This window comes from Acanthochromis polyacanthus, chromosome 15 (genome assembly GCF_021347895.1).
Source record: "Acanthochromis polyacanthus isolate Apoly-LR-REF ecotype Palm Island chromosome 15, KAUST_Apoly_ChrSc, whole genome shotgun sequence".
NCBI lineage: Eukaryota > Metazoa > Chordata > Actinopteri > Pomacentridae > Acanthochromis > Acanthochromis polyacanthus.
Window position 1 is genome coordinate 16,957,845 of NC_067127.1, and position 20,305 is coordinate 16,978,149.

Consider the following 20,305-nt stretch of genomic DNA (forward strand, 5'->3'; position numbering starts at 1 on the left):
TGAAATCATTTGTCTCATTCGTGAGAACGGGTTTTGTCGTGCCTAAATGTGGAGCCATTTTTGCAGTCACTGTCAATTCGTATTGCCGCGGACAACAAAACAGTAAGCAAACTCGGTAAAGGAAGCGAGATCGATGCCTACACTGCGTTGCTCACTTTATTTTGATGACATGCGATAGTTTTGATACTTAATTTGACATATGTCTGTGATACACACCTGCTTTTAGCCCCGAAAAACGAAACGATGGAGCGCTGCCGCTTCTTGTCCGCCATGCTCGTTGTTCGCCAATCGGAACGACCGACATTTGACACATGAACTCGCGGGATGTCATACGAGAACTGAGTGTTACCGACCAACAGGCATGTTTTTTTTTTTTGGGATGTGCCTGCTGTCTTCACCCACGGCGAGAAAAAGGCTGCCATTCTGTTGATTTCAGCGGCGAATATACCGGACTTATGTGTCAATGCTTTCTAATATTTAGCATTGCTTTTTTTTTTTTTTTTTGGTGTGGACCAGTGAGGCAGCAGTGTCAGCAAAATTTTAATGAGGCGATAGCCTATTCCAGCGAGGCGGGCCGCCTCATCATTTATATAGGAGGGGAAACACTGTATTCAATATATGGGTGAAGCATTCAGACCTGTACTGTCTTCCTAGTGTACACCACACATGCAACTGCAACCTCTTTCAGAATATGTCGAGGGATGACTTATCCTACCATATTACTTTTTCCACATGTCTGTCAACTACAGTTTTGCTGCATTTAACTCTCAACTGTACAAAATGTCCTGCACTGATGCTCTGAGTCAGCGGCTTCTGTTTGTTCTTTCATATTGCAATAATGTACAATCATCCCTTTCATCAAATGTGCTCTTGTGAGGGCAATTTCTGTCTCTGTTTATTGTCTTATAGATCTGCCCTTTCTTAGCTAAAATCAACAATTTCTTCCAGCTCTTAATACAGATGCTACTTTAGTCGCTGTTCCTATTGAAATTGTGGAGCCTATGTGACTGAACCTCCTGCCATCTGTGCCCGAATATGGAACCTTCTTTCAAAGTCACATCTTTTCATCTTGAAAATTTAAATCATCTGGGCCTACTCACTGCTGTTCTATATGCCTTGGAGCATGACGTTATTGAATGGTTTTCTATTCATTTATTCAGTATTTCCCTTTTATTCATCACCTGTCTGTAATGTAATTAAGTATTTCAGTTGGAAAGTCATATGTGACACAACTTCAAATGAAAATGAATGTTTCTCTATATCTGCTGGGTGTGTAGGCAACTTTTTTCTCTTTTTGGTAAAAGAAAAACATCAGTTGTGCTCCTTTAATCATATTGATTTTGATTGATGGTTTAACTTGATGCTCATTTTTTTCTTGTCCTACCTGTAAAAAAAAAATGCAAAAAACATCTAAGTATGTCATAGTGCTGGTCATTTCGCTGACTAGAATAATCTTTCTACTTTAAAAATTAACAGCATTGCTAGCAACAGAGATCAGAGCGGTTTTACTGTTGTTACAATGTGAATCAGTGTTATTTTGTTATACTGTTCTATACAAATTTGTTGTCTTGAGCAACATGGCTGCATTTTCAAAAATAAACAAATTCAAACGTAACTTCAGGAAATGTAGTCCATGCAGCCACTTTTCCACCGAGAGGCGTGTCTAAAATGACTGCGTGGCTTTGGTATTTCCCAACAGCTGGAGCAGAACCATGGGAAATTTCATACAGCTGCCCAATTTGTTTTTCATTCAGTTAGTGATGCGAGCTTTAAGAGTGCTGGGTTGGGGCTGGGTGAAAGTCTTATTGTGAGAGTACTAACGATACTGAGAGTATTAACGATATGATGCTTTACATTCTTGTCTAATTGGCACATTCATCGTCACATTTTCCTGCTGTAGTCCATGACTGCACAGCTAATCCTGCCAGTTGTGTGAGCTCATGCTTTATCTTTCCTCATGACCGTGTTTCCCAGCTTAATGGTTAATCTCTGCATCGACAGGTGGCAGGGCATCAGGGACAGCTGGCAGCTCCGGCCGTAAGAGGCTCCACAGAAGACCAGGGTACATGAGGGGAGAGCAGTCCAGAATACAGAGCGCTTCTCAGGAAGAGGAGGAAGAGGAGGACGAGGATGGGAAGACTACTTGTATGAGGAACGGAAAATCTGTACGTCACGCTGACATCCATCATGCAACGGGCGCTCAGAGGCTAACTCCTGCTGTCAGAGTGTCTTTAATGAGTCAACAGCAGCCTGATAAACTCACATGTACCTCCTGTAAGAGTAAGAGCTTTCTCTGCTGTGTTACCCGTCATCTCCCCCCTTTGGACTGCAGTTCTGTTAACAGCCATCTGGGTCAGTCCTCAACACCACACAAGGAACTCAGGTTAAGTCCGAGTCCGGCCCTCCAGCCCCCACCAGAGGACTCCTTCAACTCCAGCTTCAGTTTCATCCAGCAGTCCCTCAGCTCCAGCCAGAGGACGGGCACAATCACTACACCAGCACGGGAACCAGAACCACTAAATCCGTCAAGTAAAGCACCTCAGACAAAACCAGAAACCTTGTCCACTGAGCACAATTTCTCAAAGCAGGCAGCTCCTGTCCAAACACTGTCTGTCTCCTCTCCAGGCAGCCATGCAGAGAGAGAGGAGCTGTCATTAGGTGGGAGGTTTTGGCTGCCTCACTGTGACTCTCGACCTCTTGACATAGAGGTGACCTCCTCGCTGTCCGTGGACTCTGACACCGCCTCCGCCTCCTCCGTCACCTCCGGCTACGAGAGTGCCACGCCTGCCTCGGAGCACGGCTGGGACAACCTGGTGAAGAAGTACGAGGGAGTGCTTCAGGACTGCCTCCAAAACAACCGCACGCACACCAAGGTGGGCAAAAACAACGCCTGACATGACAGGTCACAATCATTGACAGGTCCAGAGTCATGACTGAGACTAGAACATATCAAGATGTCCTCTTAAATAGTTTGACACTCTAGGAAATGCATTTATTTGCTTTTGTCCTGGGAATTAGATGAAAAAATGGATTTCACATTCATATCTGTACTGTAACTAGGAAGCTTCAGCCATTAACAGTTTAGCTTAGCATAGCAGAAATTTGAAAACAAGGGAAACGGCTTGTTTGCCTACCAAAAGACTAACTCTAGTTATCACATTATACATGCAGTTTGTTTTATTTTGATGTGTAAAAGCTTGAAGTTGTGTGTTTTGAAGGTGTATGTTGTTTACAATGTTTGTGCTACGCTAAGCTAACTGGCTCCTGGCTGTAGCTTTTCATAGACATGACAGTGATGCTGATGTTTTTATGCAACTTTGAGGAAGAGGAAAATGAATAAGCTTATTTCCCAAAATGCCTATTATTGCTACTATTAACCTTCAAAATGTTACCTAAGGATAAATGCATTGTTTATCAAGTTATATGAATTAGTTACCATTAGCCTGCAGATTTACACTTGTACTGTAGACTTCAACATACAGCTACTTACTCACAAAGCTTTATTCATATATTTCCCTTTGAAAAGTGAGCTTTGGTATCTCAGATAGTTTAATTTGAAGTTTTCTTTACAGGCTAAAAGTGATAATACTGCCTAATATGTCACCTGACAGAAACTGATTGCAGAAATGTGCCAAAATGTGCATATAATTGCATGAAGCAATATATATGTATGCATATATCTATATTTACTGGCTGTGACTTGTGTACTAAATAGTAGTAAGAATACTAGTAATATCTACTGTTAGTACTCAAACTGCTAATCCTGTGTCACTCTGACATAGTGGTCATTGCACCCTTTTTGACCTGTGTCAACTTTTTAAAGAGCATTGCCCTCTGGACTGACTGTGAGGTAACCCGTTCTGTCTTCTGTCTGCTGCGTATCTCTCAGATTGAGTCCATGATGTTGAAGCTGCAGAGACTTCAGCAGAAAGCCATTTTGGATGACGACTATGACGCAGGTGAACTAAGACTTTGAGTTGAACATTTGTTTTAATAAGGACGTCTTGGTTTGGTTTGCCAGCAGCTAAATGGTTTGATGAAAGCTTACATTGAACTGACTTAAATCTCTGGCATGTTTTTATGTCTTTCTTTTTAAAAAAATATTTTTTAAAAATGAGAAATTATTTCACTCCCAATCAAACTAGCACAGTACAAAGTGAAAATGGACTGCCTGTTTGGACTTAAAGCTGGTATCCCTCTGACTCATTCATGTTGAAGTTTCACTTATGTGTTTAGATCCTTACATTTGTGAGTTGGTGTGCAGTAAAGATGAAGCAGATATAGCAAGTTGCCCTGTTGCCTTTATTAGATTTCTTGCTAATTCGCTGTTGATCATACTGAAGTGTTTGAGAGCGGAAGAACGCACATTAGAAGAGCTAATGAAAAGAGCTGTTGTTTACTGACTATAGCCACGTCAGCAGAGTTCAGTAACATTTACTCAAGTCTTCTTGTGCCCTCAATTAATGATTATAAAGAATTAGAGGCAAATTATTTTTAAAAAATGACTAAAAATGTATGCATTAAATCTAATAATTTTCATTGTTCCCTTAGTCTTAGGATTAGTTGTATTGTACAAAACTTACAATTTAAGTGTTTGAGTCTCTGTCATAAGCTGAACCATTGAACAGAAACACTCTGATCCTTCATCTCCTTCTGTGTATCTGTACTTTAAAACACTTAGCTCATCTCGACAATCAACTAAAGGAAAAGGTTAAAGCTAAAAGTAGCAGTCGTAGGAAGAAAGTAGCGTAGGTGAAACCGAATCAAAAAGAATCAAAGTCTGCATTTGTTTACAAGAAGCCCTGGGGACTTTGTGCGCACTGATTTACGCTTCACCTTGTACATTTCATTGGAAAGAATGTCCTGAAGCCTAACAAATGTAATCCACTATTTTTTGAATTGCCCCTATTTATTTAAGAGCCTGTTTGACCTGAATATTTTCTGTAGCTGACCTGAGGAAAGTTTCCTGACCTATTTCTCAGACCTTGTGACAGAAATAAATGCATGAGACACATCTGCTGCCGGTGTCCTGTAGATCTGTTTGAGGGACCATTTGGGTCACGGTCAGGTTTTGTTTGCCTTTTGATACTGTATATGACAAACCTCTCTCTGACATATTAAGCTCTACCAGGGAAGTTATTTCCTACCCATGTTGACTTAGTTTTTAGTTTTTCTGCCAGTAGTGTGCCTGAAAACCTGAACAGCTTTCCATGAAATTTTGTGCACAAGAAAAGAGAGCTGATTAGATGTTCTTGCAGAGGAAAATCTGGACATGCAGATTATTTTTAAACTCCAGTCATTTGAAACAATCTTACATATGTGATAGAACCAGAGAATGTAGACTGTATAAGGTTTAAATGAAGAGAACTCTCAAAAACAGCAGCTTGGCATTGATCCGTAGTGATAGAAGTCTGCTCTCCTGAAGGTCCTTTCAGTTAAGAGATAATCAAGTAATTGAATCGGAGGTGATGGATGTACAGTCATGTTTCTCTAGGGAATGTAGGCTACACTGATCACCACAATAATTAGCTTACTGTGCAGACGCAACACAGCAGTACCTGCACAGACATTATAAGCTGCTCCGCTGACTTGGAACTCATAGCTGACCTCGTTTAGTAAATGTTTAGCAGATGTTGCTACGTGTTGTTCATTATCTGTGTGTGACTTTTCAGCTGAGCGTTTTGGGAAGAAGCTGGAGGAGCTGTGCAGAGAGCGAGGAGCTCTGCAGCTGGGTTTACCCTCCAGACAGCCCAGCGTGGCTTTGTTCCTGGAGAGGCTCAGACAGGTGGTGCACAGCGCCCTCCAGAGGGCTGACTGCAGCCAGCGCAGGTCAGTGACAGAATGGTATGAAATGATGATCATTATGGAAAATGGTCACACCCAGAGGACAGGAGGAACATCATGACAAAGTTCTGCTAGTTTTTCTGATGCAATGAAAATGAAAATCACAACAATCACAAGTTACTGTGTTTGTGTGAATTGTAGTGTTGCTTCACATTGCCACACAGATCATCATAGTTTTGATTAGCATTTAAATTGATGTTAACTGCACGGAAATTAAAGTATAAGGTGTTTGAATTCAAAATTACATTTCCTGCTTTGTTTTCTTTTTTCTTTTGCAATCGCCTTCTATTTTTATTCAGCTTTCTGGGTTAAACTGAGGTTATAAGCTTTGTTTCGTGGTCATGACAATGCTTTCTCCCTCACTGTTATATTGTAGCACAGAGCAATAGGGGAGAGCTCTCAAAAATAGCTTTTGTCACAGGAAGGAAATCAGGTGGGGCTTCTCCAGAGGACACCCTGAATAAAGTAATGTAAAGCTTAAAGCTGTCTTACTGTGTTTTCCATACTATAACTGTACCTATACCTCTATAAAACAGGCTGAAACATTGTCCCTGTTTTACTGAGTTACAGATTGGCTAAAAAAAAAGGCAATAACGAACTAATTAAACTGATCAGCATTCTACATTGTGCATTACTGCCTCTTTACCTCACATTTGCTGTCACTCAAAGAGTCCAAAAGGATCAAAAATGTGAATGAAGGTTATAAAAAATACAGTGCAGAAAAGTTAGGATTAAAGCTGTTGAAACACCACTGATGTGTCTTTTTATGGCTGGTTGGCAGGGAGGGTGCAGAGCCTGACGCAGGGGAGCGATCCGACTCATCGCAGGGTCCACTGCAACGAAGAGAACGTCTCATTCAAGAGAAACGGCTGGTAGAGGTACGATACGTCCCTTTGTGGTACTTATGTGTGTCCCAGGTTTGTCTGACTTTGTCTGATCGTCCATTTGAACATTTCTATGAGATTCTTTTTCCTCACGGAATTTGAAAAATATATAAATAAAAGTGAAATCCCTAATATCTCTGTTGATGCTTCTGATATGAAACTCACATAATATGATAATTCTGAAAAATGTTGATAATTCATAGGAAGACTGAGTTGTTTGGAAATTCACACTTTTATTCATGTGCTAACATAACTGCACAAGGGTTTTCTAATCATCAATGAGCCTTTCAACACCATTAGCTAACACAATGTAGCATTAGAACACAGGAGTGATGGTTGCTGGAAATGTCCCTCTGTACCCCTATGGAGATATTCCTTTAAAAATCAGCCCTTTCCAGCTAGACTAGTCATTTACCACATTAACTATGTCTAGACTGTATTTCTGATTAATTTAATGTTATATTCATTGGGAAAAAATACTTTTCTTCCAAAAATCAGGACATTTCTAAGTGACCCCAAACTTTTGAACGGTCGTGTATCTATAATGCTAAATGTACTGGTTTGTATAATTAAATTTGTATGGAAGTAATTATGCCCACTTTTTCCTACATTAGAATCCCGACTAGCCTCTTAAAAATCAGATTATTTTTTGAATCATCACTGCTGTACGAACAGTGTTTCATCCAGCACACATGTAGAGTGAATAAACGTAATCAACTAAAATGAAAAAAAATCCTAAAAATGAACCATGTGAAACTTGTACAGGAGGAAATCGTGGAGCTGGAACGGCGGCTGGTGGAGCTGAAGGACCGCAGTCGATGCCTGGAGCAGCAGATCCAGCAGGAGGAGCAGCAGGTGGAGGCCGAGGAGCTGGAGGGCTCCGTGCTGAGGAGCTGCTCCGTGGCTCAGCTCCGCGACATGAGCCGAACCCTGCAGGACCTCGTCACGTCTGAAAACCGGACACAGATCTCCGTGTCTCCTCCACCCTCCATGCTCAGGTCAGCATCACATATCCCCCGAATATTTTTGCTGCTTCTTCTCACAGCAGATAATTTGTTTGTGCGAATGTTACGTTTGTGATTCTGACAAGTTTTGTCCGTATGTACCAAAGTGTGCAATCAGCTAAAATGGCAAAGATAAAACGTTCATACCAGCTTTTTCCTTTCAAACATATTTTGTAGCGATGGTTTAGTGCCACTGATATGATTAAATGAGACATTTTCAGACTAACATAAGCCTACTTTTCTCAACATTAATCAAAAATTAGACTCCATTACATAGCACCAGTATTACCTGCTGTTCTCTAGAACAGGACTGGATTTAGAGTCAACTCTAAAAGAGCAAATCAAAGCCTTCATTGCAGATTATTGCGCATATTGATAGCTTTTGTTATTTGTTTCTGCTGTCCAGCCAGCCCGATCTCACGAGGATTCGTGAAACTGTCACGTAAATTTTTGTTTCGGTTTCATGTGCACCAACACGATTTCGTCATGTTTTTCGTGCCGCTCACCACAAAATGCGCTACAATGTATTTTAAACGGCGGACTTTTCGTGCCACTCAGAACGTATTTCAAACGAATGTGTATATTATATTTTTAATGTAAAACCGTGGCGAATCCAACGCTATATTTTGCATGACATCGTCCCTAACCATAACCTAACCATAACCCGGTGGTACACTTACCAATTTGCATAGGAATTTAAAGAATGTCCGACGGCCGCAAACGCGATCACACAAGCAGTATACGCCGATGGACAGCTTTGATCGCCATGAATCCGCCGGTATCAACCACTTTCAGATGTGATTACCACAGCGGGTTTCGTTGTGAGCAACACGAAAAACATTTCGTGGTGAGCGGCACGAAAAACATGACGAAATCGTGTTGGTGCGCACGAAACCGAAACAAAAATTTACGTGACAGTTTCACGAATCCCCATGAGACCGGGTTGGTCCAGCATAGTTGAGAAAACATGCAAATGTATGTAGAATATGTAAATGACACGCTGGGATGTTGCGAAGAAAATTCGCACCTTATACATTTGTATTTTTCACCTCAGAGCGATGGGTTTTACTTTCCTGAACACCACACTCTTCCATCCATCAGGGGGCTAACACAAAGGCACATACACCCAATTCTTACTCAGACTCATGTCTACAGGCAATCTGGAATCATGACTCAAGAGCTTAGAATCAATCCAAAAACATGTATTGTAGCAAAGAAGCTGAGGAAAACCAGTGCAGGCAGAGGGAGAACATGCAGAACCAGAACCTGGTGTTCAGGTGACATTGCTAACCATCCTTGTGGAAATTATTTGCTGACATTTATAGAAAAACCTTAAATATGTGCTCACAAAAAACAAGCACTGGTACTTGCAAATATTGAGGAATACTACTGCAGTCTCCATGTCAGTCATCAGCAGGAGTTGTGCGTTAAAGACCGGTTTTATTGTATTTTCAAGAATATTGATTCAACAAACAGGCAGCACAGAACAAGTTTGAAAGATGCTTACAGTTTTCATCCAGGAAAGTTTGTGAGTTTATCCTGAAAGAGAGACAAAATAGATGTTAATTTGCCCTGATGATTTCTAAAATATAAAAATAATCAAAACATTTAGTTGGGTGAAAGTAGCCATCAATATCAGACTGATTTTACCTTTACACTGTATTAAAAACAAACTCCACTGGCCTGTATGATTGGACAAAATTTGCTAGAAACTCCTGAGTTTACATCTTGGTTTGGGTTCTTTCTGTGTGCGGTTTGCATGTTCTCCCTGTGCCTGCATGTTCCAACAGAGGATTCAGCCGTGTGTACAGATACTAGATGGATGGAATAATTGTGAGTGTCTGCAGTACCTTACGTCACCAGCTGGGGCTGCTGAAGAGCTGTGAATGCGAGTAACACTACAGCAAACAATAGCTCATGAACGGCTTTTCTTTAATCATTTTACGCACTTTCCTTACTATTAAATTTGCTTATTTTGGGGAGGATGTTTAAGTGAGGGTCTTCTGTTTCAGTATTCTTTGCCTTCCAGCTTTTTCCGTCCTCTGACAAAGACGCAGTTTTAATAAATCACACTGCAGGATTATCCTGTCTGGTGCCAAGAAAGTGCGAGTGAAAATCACAGCATCACTTTTCAGTTAAATTACCATCTCAAATACAAGCCCAGAGGGCCAATCACATCTCATACTGGATGTACAATATTCTCTCCGCTATCTGCTAAATTTGCTCATTTTGTTGGTTGATTGATGCCGTTTTTGGTGACATCTAGCTCTTGTTTCTATTGAGGCTGAATGTACTCATTGTAGGTCTTTAGAAGCAAAAGTCCCTGAAGGATGAAGGTAATGCAATGCAAGAATCTGTAAGACTTGAGGAGTGATTTGTTTATTTGCGGGTTCAGAGAGGACGCATCAAGCCATCACAACAACTTTTTCTTCATTCCTTGCATCCTCTGTGCCCTCAATCCTCTTCTCTCACACCTGCTTGAACCTGCTTTGAATTTTAATGGTTTTTCCTCAGATGCTAATGATTACTTTGCATCATATCCTCTGAAGTTAATAGCTTTCAAGGGAGCACCGTGGAAAGCCTCTCTGTCTTGCCACTCGTTAGAAAGACATGTAAATTGTACTTATCGCCTTCGTGGTGGTGTGACCCCCCATCACTGGCATAATTTGATATCTGACATATTGTCACCCCAACTGGAACGCATTTATTCTCGCTGCTGATTGAAACTGCGACCTCAGATTGGATATTCAGCTGTGCATCTCTGGTTGGCGGCGCTTTGGGTCATTGTGATGATTGTGTTGCAGTTCCCTTTCCAAAGAACACAGGACATTTCTTTCTCATATCGTGGCAGTTTTTCTTATGGGAACTGAATTAAAGGAATCCACTTTATCCACAGCAGCTGCATCCCTAAAATAACAGGGTGTTCAGAGACATTTAACTCTGACTCATTCAGCTTGAATAACATGCAAAGGGCGTGGTGGTTCTTATGATATGAGACAATTAGGACCGTCTCAAGGTGACTGTGTTGTGCATAATGGATTTTTACCTTCTTCTAATTGATTTATATCTATTATATCTATCTATTTATATTTATATCATTGGTACAAACCCTCATACTTGATGTTTTCACACTTTAGTGTTTGTGCTGCTTTAAAAAAAGAGATACACTGTTGTTAGTTATTAGTGGACATTTGATTTGGACTCTAAGGCTTACCGTTTCTGCCTTGTTTCCGGCCTCTGTGAGCAAAATCTCATAGTATAGTCCTTTTATTTTGCGTTTCCACACAGTGCCAGCTTAACACTATACAAAATATACCATCTGCTATTCTGTTTACAGATATATTTGCAGGTTTTTGCCCAAAGTTGTGGCTGCTGAATGCAATGATGAACTTATTATTGAATAATAAAGGCCTTATCTGCTCACATTCATTGGACAAGCTTTTGTAATCCATCCATCCATCCATCCATCCATCCATCCATCCATCCATCCATCCATCCATCCATCCATCCATCCATCCATCCATCCATCCATCCATCCATCCATCCATCCATCCATCCATCCATCCATCCATCCATCCATCCATCCCCAGCTGACTCTCACACATGCTCACACTAAGCTAATTTTGTTTTTGGACTGTGTCTCGAAAACCGCACACAAGCACAGGGAACATGCAAACCCCACACACAATGTCCTTTGCAAAAGTTACATAAGAATCAGCAACCCTCTTAGTAGCTGGGACGTTATTCTGTCATTAGCAGCCAGATGAGTGGATGCCAAAATAAAGTCTTGACCTTATAGTTTTTCTTACTGACATCTGTTGATTAAAGTTCCCAAAGGGAAAAAAAACCCAATAACTTTCTGAGTTGCTCTGTGACATTTTTATTTCCGTTTTGCAGACTCCAGGAGCAGGAGCAGGCATTGAATCTGTCCATCAAGGAAGCTACAGCTAAAGTAAGCCACTGTTTCTCTGACCCGATTTATTCCATAGCAGCTCAGCCTCCCCTCAGCATGCCAACAATGACTGAATGTGTATGAATATCTAATGAGTAGTAAGTCAAAACAGACAGAAAGTGCTGTGTGCCAGCTTCAGCGTGCTCAATATGCATACTAAATGTCAGTGTCTGTATTCATGTGCTTATTTCTATTTGACAAGACAGTGAACTCTCCACAGTTGTATGCAAAAGTCAGAAGCAGCAGGAGATGCCATTTTGAATAAATTCTCCCTACATTTGACATCCTCTCTAATACAATACAGTGCTGGTAAAAAACTTTTTTTTTTTGCTTCTCTGATGAGCAGCTGAATAAGTAAATTTAAAAAGGTCTTTCTGTGTTTCTATTCCTGTGTGTACATAATTTTGCATGCTTCCCTTTATATGATTTGTCTCTGGAATCTCCTCCTGCTTCTCAGGGGTTTGCTTTTCCTTCAAACTACACAGAGACCTCTGAAGCTGGAGAAAGGGAGAAGCAGTGGAAATCTGTAAGAAGTGGGAGTGTAAGGACAGCGAGAGAGGCACAGCAGGGGGCAGGGGCCTTTTTACTGCCATTGTGTCCTTTAGAAAGCCATCATCAAATGACTGGTTGATGCTCCCACCGATGCACCTCAAAGGAAGGCTTTCCACCAACAGACACTTTCACCACAATCACAAGATTGTTCATTGTTGAGGCAAAATGAAAAGTTTTCTTCCTCAATGAGATATCCACCATGTGCAAAATGGCACGCCTGCTGTGACAAAATGATTGCCGGCATGAAAGTAACTTTCTCGTTCTCCATTGACTTTTCCGAAATTGACAAATCGCCTGATGTTTTGAAATTAAATCACCAATGGTAGAATTTCTACAGTTTGAAAAGCACTCCAGAGCTGTTTCCAGTTCATATAATGCATGAAATAAAATTATCCAAGCCTCTTTGAATAGTAAAAAAAAAAACAGTTTTCTGTATTTCCATGGGAAGAAAACTCCCTGGAGATGTTCTGCCTCAGAAATACCCACCTATTTGACAGCGCTTTCAAAGTGTTGCACAAAAGTGTGTCAGATTCAAGGAGCAAATGCGTCAGAAAATCCGGCTCCACATCCCTTTGAGCAGTGAAAATAGTTCCTCAAAAGAAGGAAGTGCATCATGGGGATTGTATCTAGCTGTAGTTCAAAGTGTATACACTGGAAAGAACAGAGGTTTAAAGGACACAGTGAGGGCAGATGGAGGCCAGACAGACTCTATCTGACGCCATCAAACCCTCTGCGAATTCTGCAGCTGAGGTACTGCGTCCCCATCACGCAGTGACATTCAGGGCCTTTTCCTCTCTGACCTTCTAATGATATCTTTTATGGAGATTTCACATTTCCCTGTCTGTCTATGTGAAAGGAGAAGCACTCTCTTGCCTTTCTAAAGGTTATAGACAAGGTGGCACATCAGCGTTGATGCTCTGCTGTGTATTCAAAGCAGGGCGGGCGCAGAAGGACGGAAATGAATCTGTAAGGTCTTGTAAGAATGAGTGTCAAAAAGAAAATGAAAGCGGAATTGGAAATGAGCTAAGCGTCCTTTGGGATCCATGTGTCTGCAAAGGTTTTGTTAGTTACCACCCTCCCCCCGCTCGCTCCTCTACATCCTCTCCTCCTTCTTTTCCCCAGGTGGTCATGAGTCAGAGGCTGGGCAGCAGCCTGAGGAGGAAAGTCAGCGAGACTGAAACGCAGCTTTTGGCACTGCATGAAGCCAAACTGGCAGCCATCTCAGGTAACTTTCCACTCAACCCCACCCCAGTACATCCGTGCTACATCACACATCTTTTATTTACCTCATTTACTTGAATCGTCCACCATTAGCCTCACTTAATTACGCCATTAATGATCAAGACGCTCGTTAATGGCTGGTGTACGCGTAATGTCCTCCTGTGGTGCACCGGTGCAGGTAATGACTTCAGCAGTGCCAAGGAGCTAAAAGCTGAGATGAAGGCGGTGTACCTGGAGCGGGACCGGCTGGAGGCTCTGGCCAAGAGGCTGCACAGCCTCAGCTCAGGCAGCAGCCAGGAGCTGGCCAGGATGAAGGAGCAGCGGCAGCAGCTGAGGCAGGAGCTGGAGCAGAGGGAGGCCCAGCATGGTGAGTCACCGCTCTGCTGCAGGGTATTCAATACAACTGAAAGCAACAAATCACCTTCATTATTCTAATAAGAGCTCATCACTACTGGCTATCGAAAGTTTCATAGATGTTTGTAGTTCTGTATATTTACAGAAATAGTTTGACACTTTGGGAATACACTTTCTTTGATGACATCAGTGTGAAGTCACCATTCACAGCCAGTTAGCTTAGTTTAGCCCTCCTGTTGTCTTCATTTACAGTCACCAAAAAATATTGTTTCCTTGTCGAAAAGAATCCAAAAATTCAGCAAAACATTCCCAAAATTCAGAAAATTTGCAAAACCTTAAGGAAGAAAATTCCAATAATTCTTTAAAAGTTTCCCTTGAAAGTTTTATTTAAAGAATATTTTAAGCATTCCCCAAATTTGGCAAGAAAATTCTTTAAAAAAAATCCTAAAAATATCTAAAATGATTACATACATATCAGTAAAACTTCTAATATTTTCTTTAAGAACATTCACAAAAAAATCTACCAAAATCCAGCGAATTTCGCTGGATTTTGGTTGATTTTTTTGTGAATGTTCTTAAACATTTTTTTTAGCATTTCTTTTTCTACCAAAAAATATTCAAAAACTTCCCAAAAATGTTGAAAATGTGGACATCAGAAGTTTCACTGTGAATTTTTTTTTTCTCCACATTTTCAAACTTTAAAACCGATCAATTTTGACCCACAGGACGACACGATTGTTAACACAGAGACTAGAATTAGGTGGAAACAGCTATCCTTTATCTGTCCAAAGGTTACAAACTCAACCTACCAGCACCTGTAACGTTGTCTTGCTTATTTAACTCATACTAAAAGTGAAGTGTAAACATTTACAATTTTGTGGTTTTATGGAGGATTTAATTTGCAAAATGGGAGTGGCTATTTTGGGACATCCCTGGTTACAGAAGTAAAACTTCCCATTCATTTTTACATGAAACAACCTCATGTGACTCAGCTGTAGCGTCAAAGTGTCTCAGTTAAATCAACTGCACAAAAGATGAAGAGCAATGTTTACAATATCTGGTTCTTTGACAAAAACTCAAACGTACGGGTCTGTGCCCATTAAACCTTCAAGCTAGATTAGAACTGTGACTCCCAAGGTATGACGCGGCAAGAAACGTCCAAACACTGAGCTCAGAGAGTCGTTTCACGCTCTGAGGAAGCTAAAACTTACTCGGTTGATAAAATTATAAACACGCTGCAGCTTGAATCAGTTCACTCTGACATAAGCATGAAGCTGCGTTTTGCTCTGAACTGTGGCAGTGAAGAATTTTTAATTTGATACCGGTCTGTTTCATGCCGCTGACTGACCTCTTTTCTAAGGCAGTGGCAGCCAGACCTCATCAATTTTGCAGTATTTAGGTCTATCATGTCAGAATTTCTCAGATACAAAGCTGAAGTAAATGAAACTGGTGTCCAGAACTACCACTACTTACAGCTGTGTTGCTTCAGATAAAGGTGCATATATTCAATTTAATTTGTTGTTATGGTTATTTAAAGCTAATAGAATCAGTGCTTTTATGTTGCTGTTTTCTGTATATTTATGACAGAAAACATAAAACTGACATAAGTAGGATTTTAGTTGATATCCCCATATCATTTATTTGTCGTGTTTCTGGCCCGGTACAGCTAAGTTGGTGTGGACTTTTCAAAGCTTCCTTTTGCCTGCTGCGTCTGGAAGCAGCCTTGATGATTTATGAATCAAATCTGTGAAGTTAAGGACTGCAAAGTAAAAACAATGATCTGAAAGAGGCTAAAATAGCTTTAAAAGAAAGTCGAGAACTGAGCCATGTATTAAATCTCCATGGGACCCCTTTCATATTGCAGTTAGTCATTTGTTCCATTGTTAATATAAAGAGATTGATTATTATAGCAGCTCTGAATAACCATTTTAAAATATGAATAAATGCGCCATTACCTGTAAGAGCACTGCTGCATTTTCCCTGCTGCCCACTGAGACAAGGAAACGTTTGTTGTATATTTGAAAGGTGCCTTTCTTTTTCTTTGAATGTTCCTTTTAAATACCAATTCAAATGTGAATCATGAGAGCTCTTTGCAAACAAGTCCTCTCTTGATGTTGCCTCACACTGTGAGGACATCAGTGAACAATGACTTCTCTCCCAAATGAAGGAGAAGTGATCTGCTGTCAGTGGGGACTCTGCTTCAAATGGCTTACCAGCAGGATTGGCAGTTGTTAAGAGGAAGGGTGTTAGTGAGTGGGGGGTGCAGGGGAAATGAGCTTTAGATAGTGTGAAGTAGCCAGCTAACTCCATGTGTGTCTGGTGCACACATGATGGATCAGCATTGGCATACTCTCCTACCAGATTTGAATGCTGCTTAAAGAAGGAGCTTGTGTTTTCGGGTTGAGGGTGGGGACAGTGTTGGATTGATTTGGCGCACTGGCAGAGATCTAAATGGATTTTGACGGCGCCACCTGCGGTGCTGCTCTCTCTAGTCCATCAGTCACAGGGAGATTTCTATAAAAGGTCACTTCCCTCTCTGAGACGCTGAGATGGGAACACAGAGCTGGAAGAGGAATGGGGAAATGACGGGGATAGAGCAGGTAGTGAAGGACTGGAGAGCTCTGGATCAGTCTCCTGCTAGAACACCAACGCGTGCAACCAGCCATCAAACATGCTGTTATCTCGATCATTAAGGTCTGTGGCTGCAGTGTCACCATGAGTGCCATTGTCTTCTCTTGAAAACACCCTCTGCCGTCACTAGGGGGCACCCTTTTATTGTTGCAATTCATTGTTCAGGCTGTTGAGTTTTTATGGGGTGTACGGTAATGCATTGACTTGGTGTTTTTGTTCATGCAGGGTCTATAATTTTATAATATTATAACTACAAACCAGCTATTTTCACCTCAAAGCAATTATGTCTTATTTCCTTTCACCTGTATGCATAAAGCTTAGTTACCGTCCTCGATTTTTGTTGCTGACACACAGTCCTAAACATCATTACTTACTAAATCACCTGCGATAACATTAATCTCTTCTATGACAAGCACCAGTGACTGGTTTAAGTTCACCTCTGTGTCCTGAACATATAAAGTGATACGTCTCTCAGGGACACCGCGGCTGTGACATCAGCGACATGCAAGTGCTGCAGCCAAACAAAGGAATGGGAGTCAGGTGGGTAACACGTCACAAAGAAGACGACAAGTTAATGATTGGTTGTGCGGCTCGCTTAAATGCTCAAGTGGGCACACACAATATGGCAGCAGGCGCAGTTTCACAATGTGTTGCTGACACCGAGCAAGGGGCTCATTAAACTGTCATCCTATTTGGTAATAAGGCGCTGGCACACACTAGCTGGAAACTGATAGCCCACAAACAGCACATTACCACTTCTTTAGCTGGAGGGGATTGGAATTTACTTTCTAATTCCAACTCAAGATGGCCATCCTTTTGGTTTCTGAGGCGTTTGTAGCAAGCACTTGTCATACTAGTGTCATCTTATAAAAACACGGCAGCATGTCTGTTCTTGAAGAGGCTCATTGTCCTGGCACAAGCTCTAGAGCTGAATATATGCAGTTCAATGACACAATTGAAGCACATACATTCAGTTAAACTACACGGCTCCAGCTTGTTGAGCATCTCTGCCCTGAGTACCTTGTAGTGTGGCAGCTTTTTGGCCTGGGAGCCATTATGTCCCTAATTGCCATTGGCGCGAGTGCTGATGAATACCAAACCCATTATAGCCGGAGGTTTGATTCCCTGCTGAGAGTATAATTTTGTCCCCAAGAGAGATCTCGAGCGATACTAAATTTACAAATAAATAATTGAAGAGCTGAATAAGATGAGTAAATGGCCCCCAGGAGTGAGGACATTCGAATGTGGAGGCAGTATCAGCGTGCATCCCTCTTGATTTATCCAAGCACCCTGGTGATGCTTATTTAATGCTTTTGTTAGTATGCTGGCAGTATATTCCGTAGCAGCCAGGTAATTTGGTTATCTGTAATGAAGATGGCAAGTTTTCTGCTTCACATGACTCCACTTGAACACATTTACTTCTGTTTACATTGTGTTTTACTGGACCTCCAGTATCTACTCCGTCTTTGTACAGCTCCTGCTGCTTGTGCAGGATTCTGGAGACTGTTCAGGCCAACTGTGTCATACTAGTCCAGTGTCTGAAGTGCACATCAGAAAACTGTCACTCTGTGGTATTAAACAAATGCAATTTCCTTTGACTGGAGTGCCAATAGTGAAGGCGAGGATGTAAATGATTTATTCATGACTCTGCCTCTTTCAGGGTGCTTCTGTTGAGAACATGATGGAACGTATGACAGCTCTTCTCCTGAAGAACATCTGAATGAGTGAGAGCAGCGTGGTGGTTAAGTGGACCACTGAGAATATTTTCCAGTTTCTGTCTCTGAAGTTTTGGCAATGCTCATTTTTCCTGCGGTTCACTAGAGGATGTGGTTCCATTGTGAATTTGTCGGGAGTATCACGAACTACAGCAAAAACAAAGGGAAGTTGATTGAGGAGACACTCCAGTCTGGGCGCATCAATCAGTTTCTTTTCTTCAAATCAATACAGCTCAGAAGGAAGTTTTATTGTCTTGGTTATATCACTTCTACACTTCACTGCAAACAAAGAAAAGCTCAAAACTTCTTACAACAGTTTGTTTTCAGCCATGTTAGCAGTGCCTCTGTAATGTCTGTCTGTCTGTCCACCATATTGGTCCATAATGAAATGCCAACTGACTTTCTATTGATGGTTTTCTAATACTTAGGCTCATGTCCACATATCTGCAAAAAAAAAATGATATTCCCATCACAGTCAGCTGTACATTGTGTTAATTAACACACCAAGGTTCTGAACATGACAAACTATAGCTTATAGTGCTAACATCGAGTTGTTAGCATCATCATTGTGAACATGCTGACGTCAGCATTCAGTTTAAACCACCAGCTGAACCCCCTGAACTCTAAAAACATGCTGATGGGTTTGAAAGATATTTGATCTTTAGACAGCCACTGACATCATATCATTTGTCAAAGCCAGAAACTCTAAAAACATGGTTAAGTTTTCAACTTTCGGAACTTTTTTTTAAAAAAAAGTAATCGTGTGGTTTCTGGTTCTGTTGGGAAAATTAACCAAATCTAAACTTAAAATTGTGATATTTCATCAAAAGTGTAAAAATTACATACTTCTTGGTACAACTGAGCAGCCATAATTTACCCACGGGACTATGCTGAACTGCAGGCTCAGACAAAAGACAAATCTGGAAAAATCTAGTTTATTTCTCAAAACATATTTGAGCAATAAAATGAATTTGGCATGGCTCAAAAACAGCATACAGAGGAAGGAGTAAGTTGTTAGTACAAGATACACTCAGCATGGTGAAATATCTTTCTAGAGTTGATGTGCACAGCTGGTGTGGTAGAGGTTGATAAAATGTAAATACTAAAATACCTATAGCTTGTAGACAAAAATTTTTAAAAATGACAGTATTGAAATAATAGGTAAATAAATAGTCAAAGAAATTCAGGTTTAGTCTTTTTATTTTCTATGATTTATGGCATTATAACTGTGAGCCCACAGCAAATAAAAATGTCACAGAAGCAAAATATGCCCAGAAACTGCTTGGGGTTCAGAAGGTTAAACAACGTTTAATTACAGCCTCAGAGAGCCGATGGCTATAGGCGCTTAGTCTTGTTTAGACAAAATTCTTCTGCTGAAGGTGACAGTGGCAGATTCAGAAATGGGTTTTTGTGGAAAATGCATTAGCCTGGAGTTCCCAAAAGAAGCCAAGGAAAAAATAAGATGTTCAGTGGAGCCAGTTTGTGAGCAGGTGAAGTGTTACAGTTTTTATGACGGCATGTTTTGGGAGAGTTCCTCTTTGTTGGCCCTCTTACTGCTTTCCAGACTCAGTTCTCAGAGAAAATATTGTTTTGCAGCCTGAAGCAGTGGATTTAAAGTTTAAAGTCTCTTCTAAGCAAACTCTGTTTAGCAAGTTCAATTCCAGTTATAATGACAGTGAACGCGTCTTAAGATTTCAGCCAAGTGATTCAGCATCTAAAAATGAGATATACATCAACCCAAGCACGGATTTTGGACGCGCAGGCAGTTTTTTGTCAAATGATTCTTCTTGTTGTGCATTCGAGCATAACCCCACAATATGTGATACAGTGGCAGCTGCAATCTGTGTACAGCTCCGCTTTGTGATCCTACAGCGAGAGCATCATTGGTTATTGAGTGTATGTCTGATATTAGCTTGTCCCTCTTCCTCCATTAGCTCCGTTCAGATACATTCATACATTGTGGGCGTCTGCGTATGCTGACTATGTGTTTGTGTTACCTGCAGTGATGTCGCTCTCGAGCAGCCCAAGCCGAGCTTAAACACATTAATCACAGTCGGTGCCTTCAACTCAATTACAAAGACACACAATTTCTCTTCTGCCTTATTATGCGCGGGCTCTCATAACACGCATATCGCTGGTGCTGTGTTA

General features: G+C 41.0%; 1 protein-coding gene across 4 annotated transcripts in view; it reads left to right on the top strand.

The window, feature by feature from the left end:
• The window catches only part of disc1 (DISC1 scaffold protein), a 60,350-nt gene that overhangs the window by 5,733 nt on the left and 34,312 nt on the right, over positions 1–20,305 (top strand). For 3 of the 4 annotated variants that reach the window (XM_051960083.1, XM_051960082.1, XM_051960085.1), the window contains exons 2-9: positions 2,002–2,873; positions 3,890–3,959; positions 5,673–5,829; positions 6,626–6,722; positions 7,494–7,726; positions 11,630–11,684; positions 13,359–13,461; positions 13,636–13,824. In XM_051960083.1, the coding sequence (XP_051816043.1) occupies positions 2,002–2,873; positions 3,890–3,959; positions 5,673–5,829; positions 6,626–6,722; positions 7,494–7,726; positions 11,630–11,684; positions 13,359–13,461; positions 13,636–13,824 (1,776 nt within the window). The remainder of the gene's footprint in view (positions 1–2,001; positions 2,874–3,889; positions 3,960–5,672; positions 5,830–6,625; positions 6,723–7,493; positions 7,727–11,629; positions 11,685–13,358; positions 13,462–13,635; positions 13,825–20,305) is intronic. The other variant, XM_051960084.1, reaches the window with a different exon arrangement.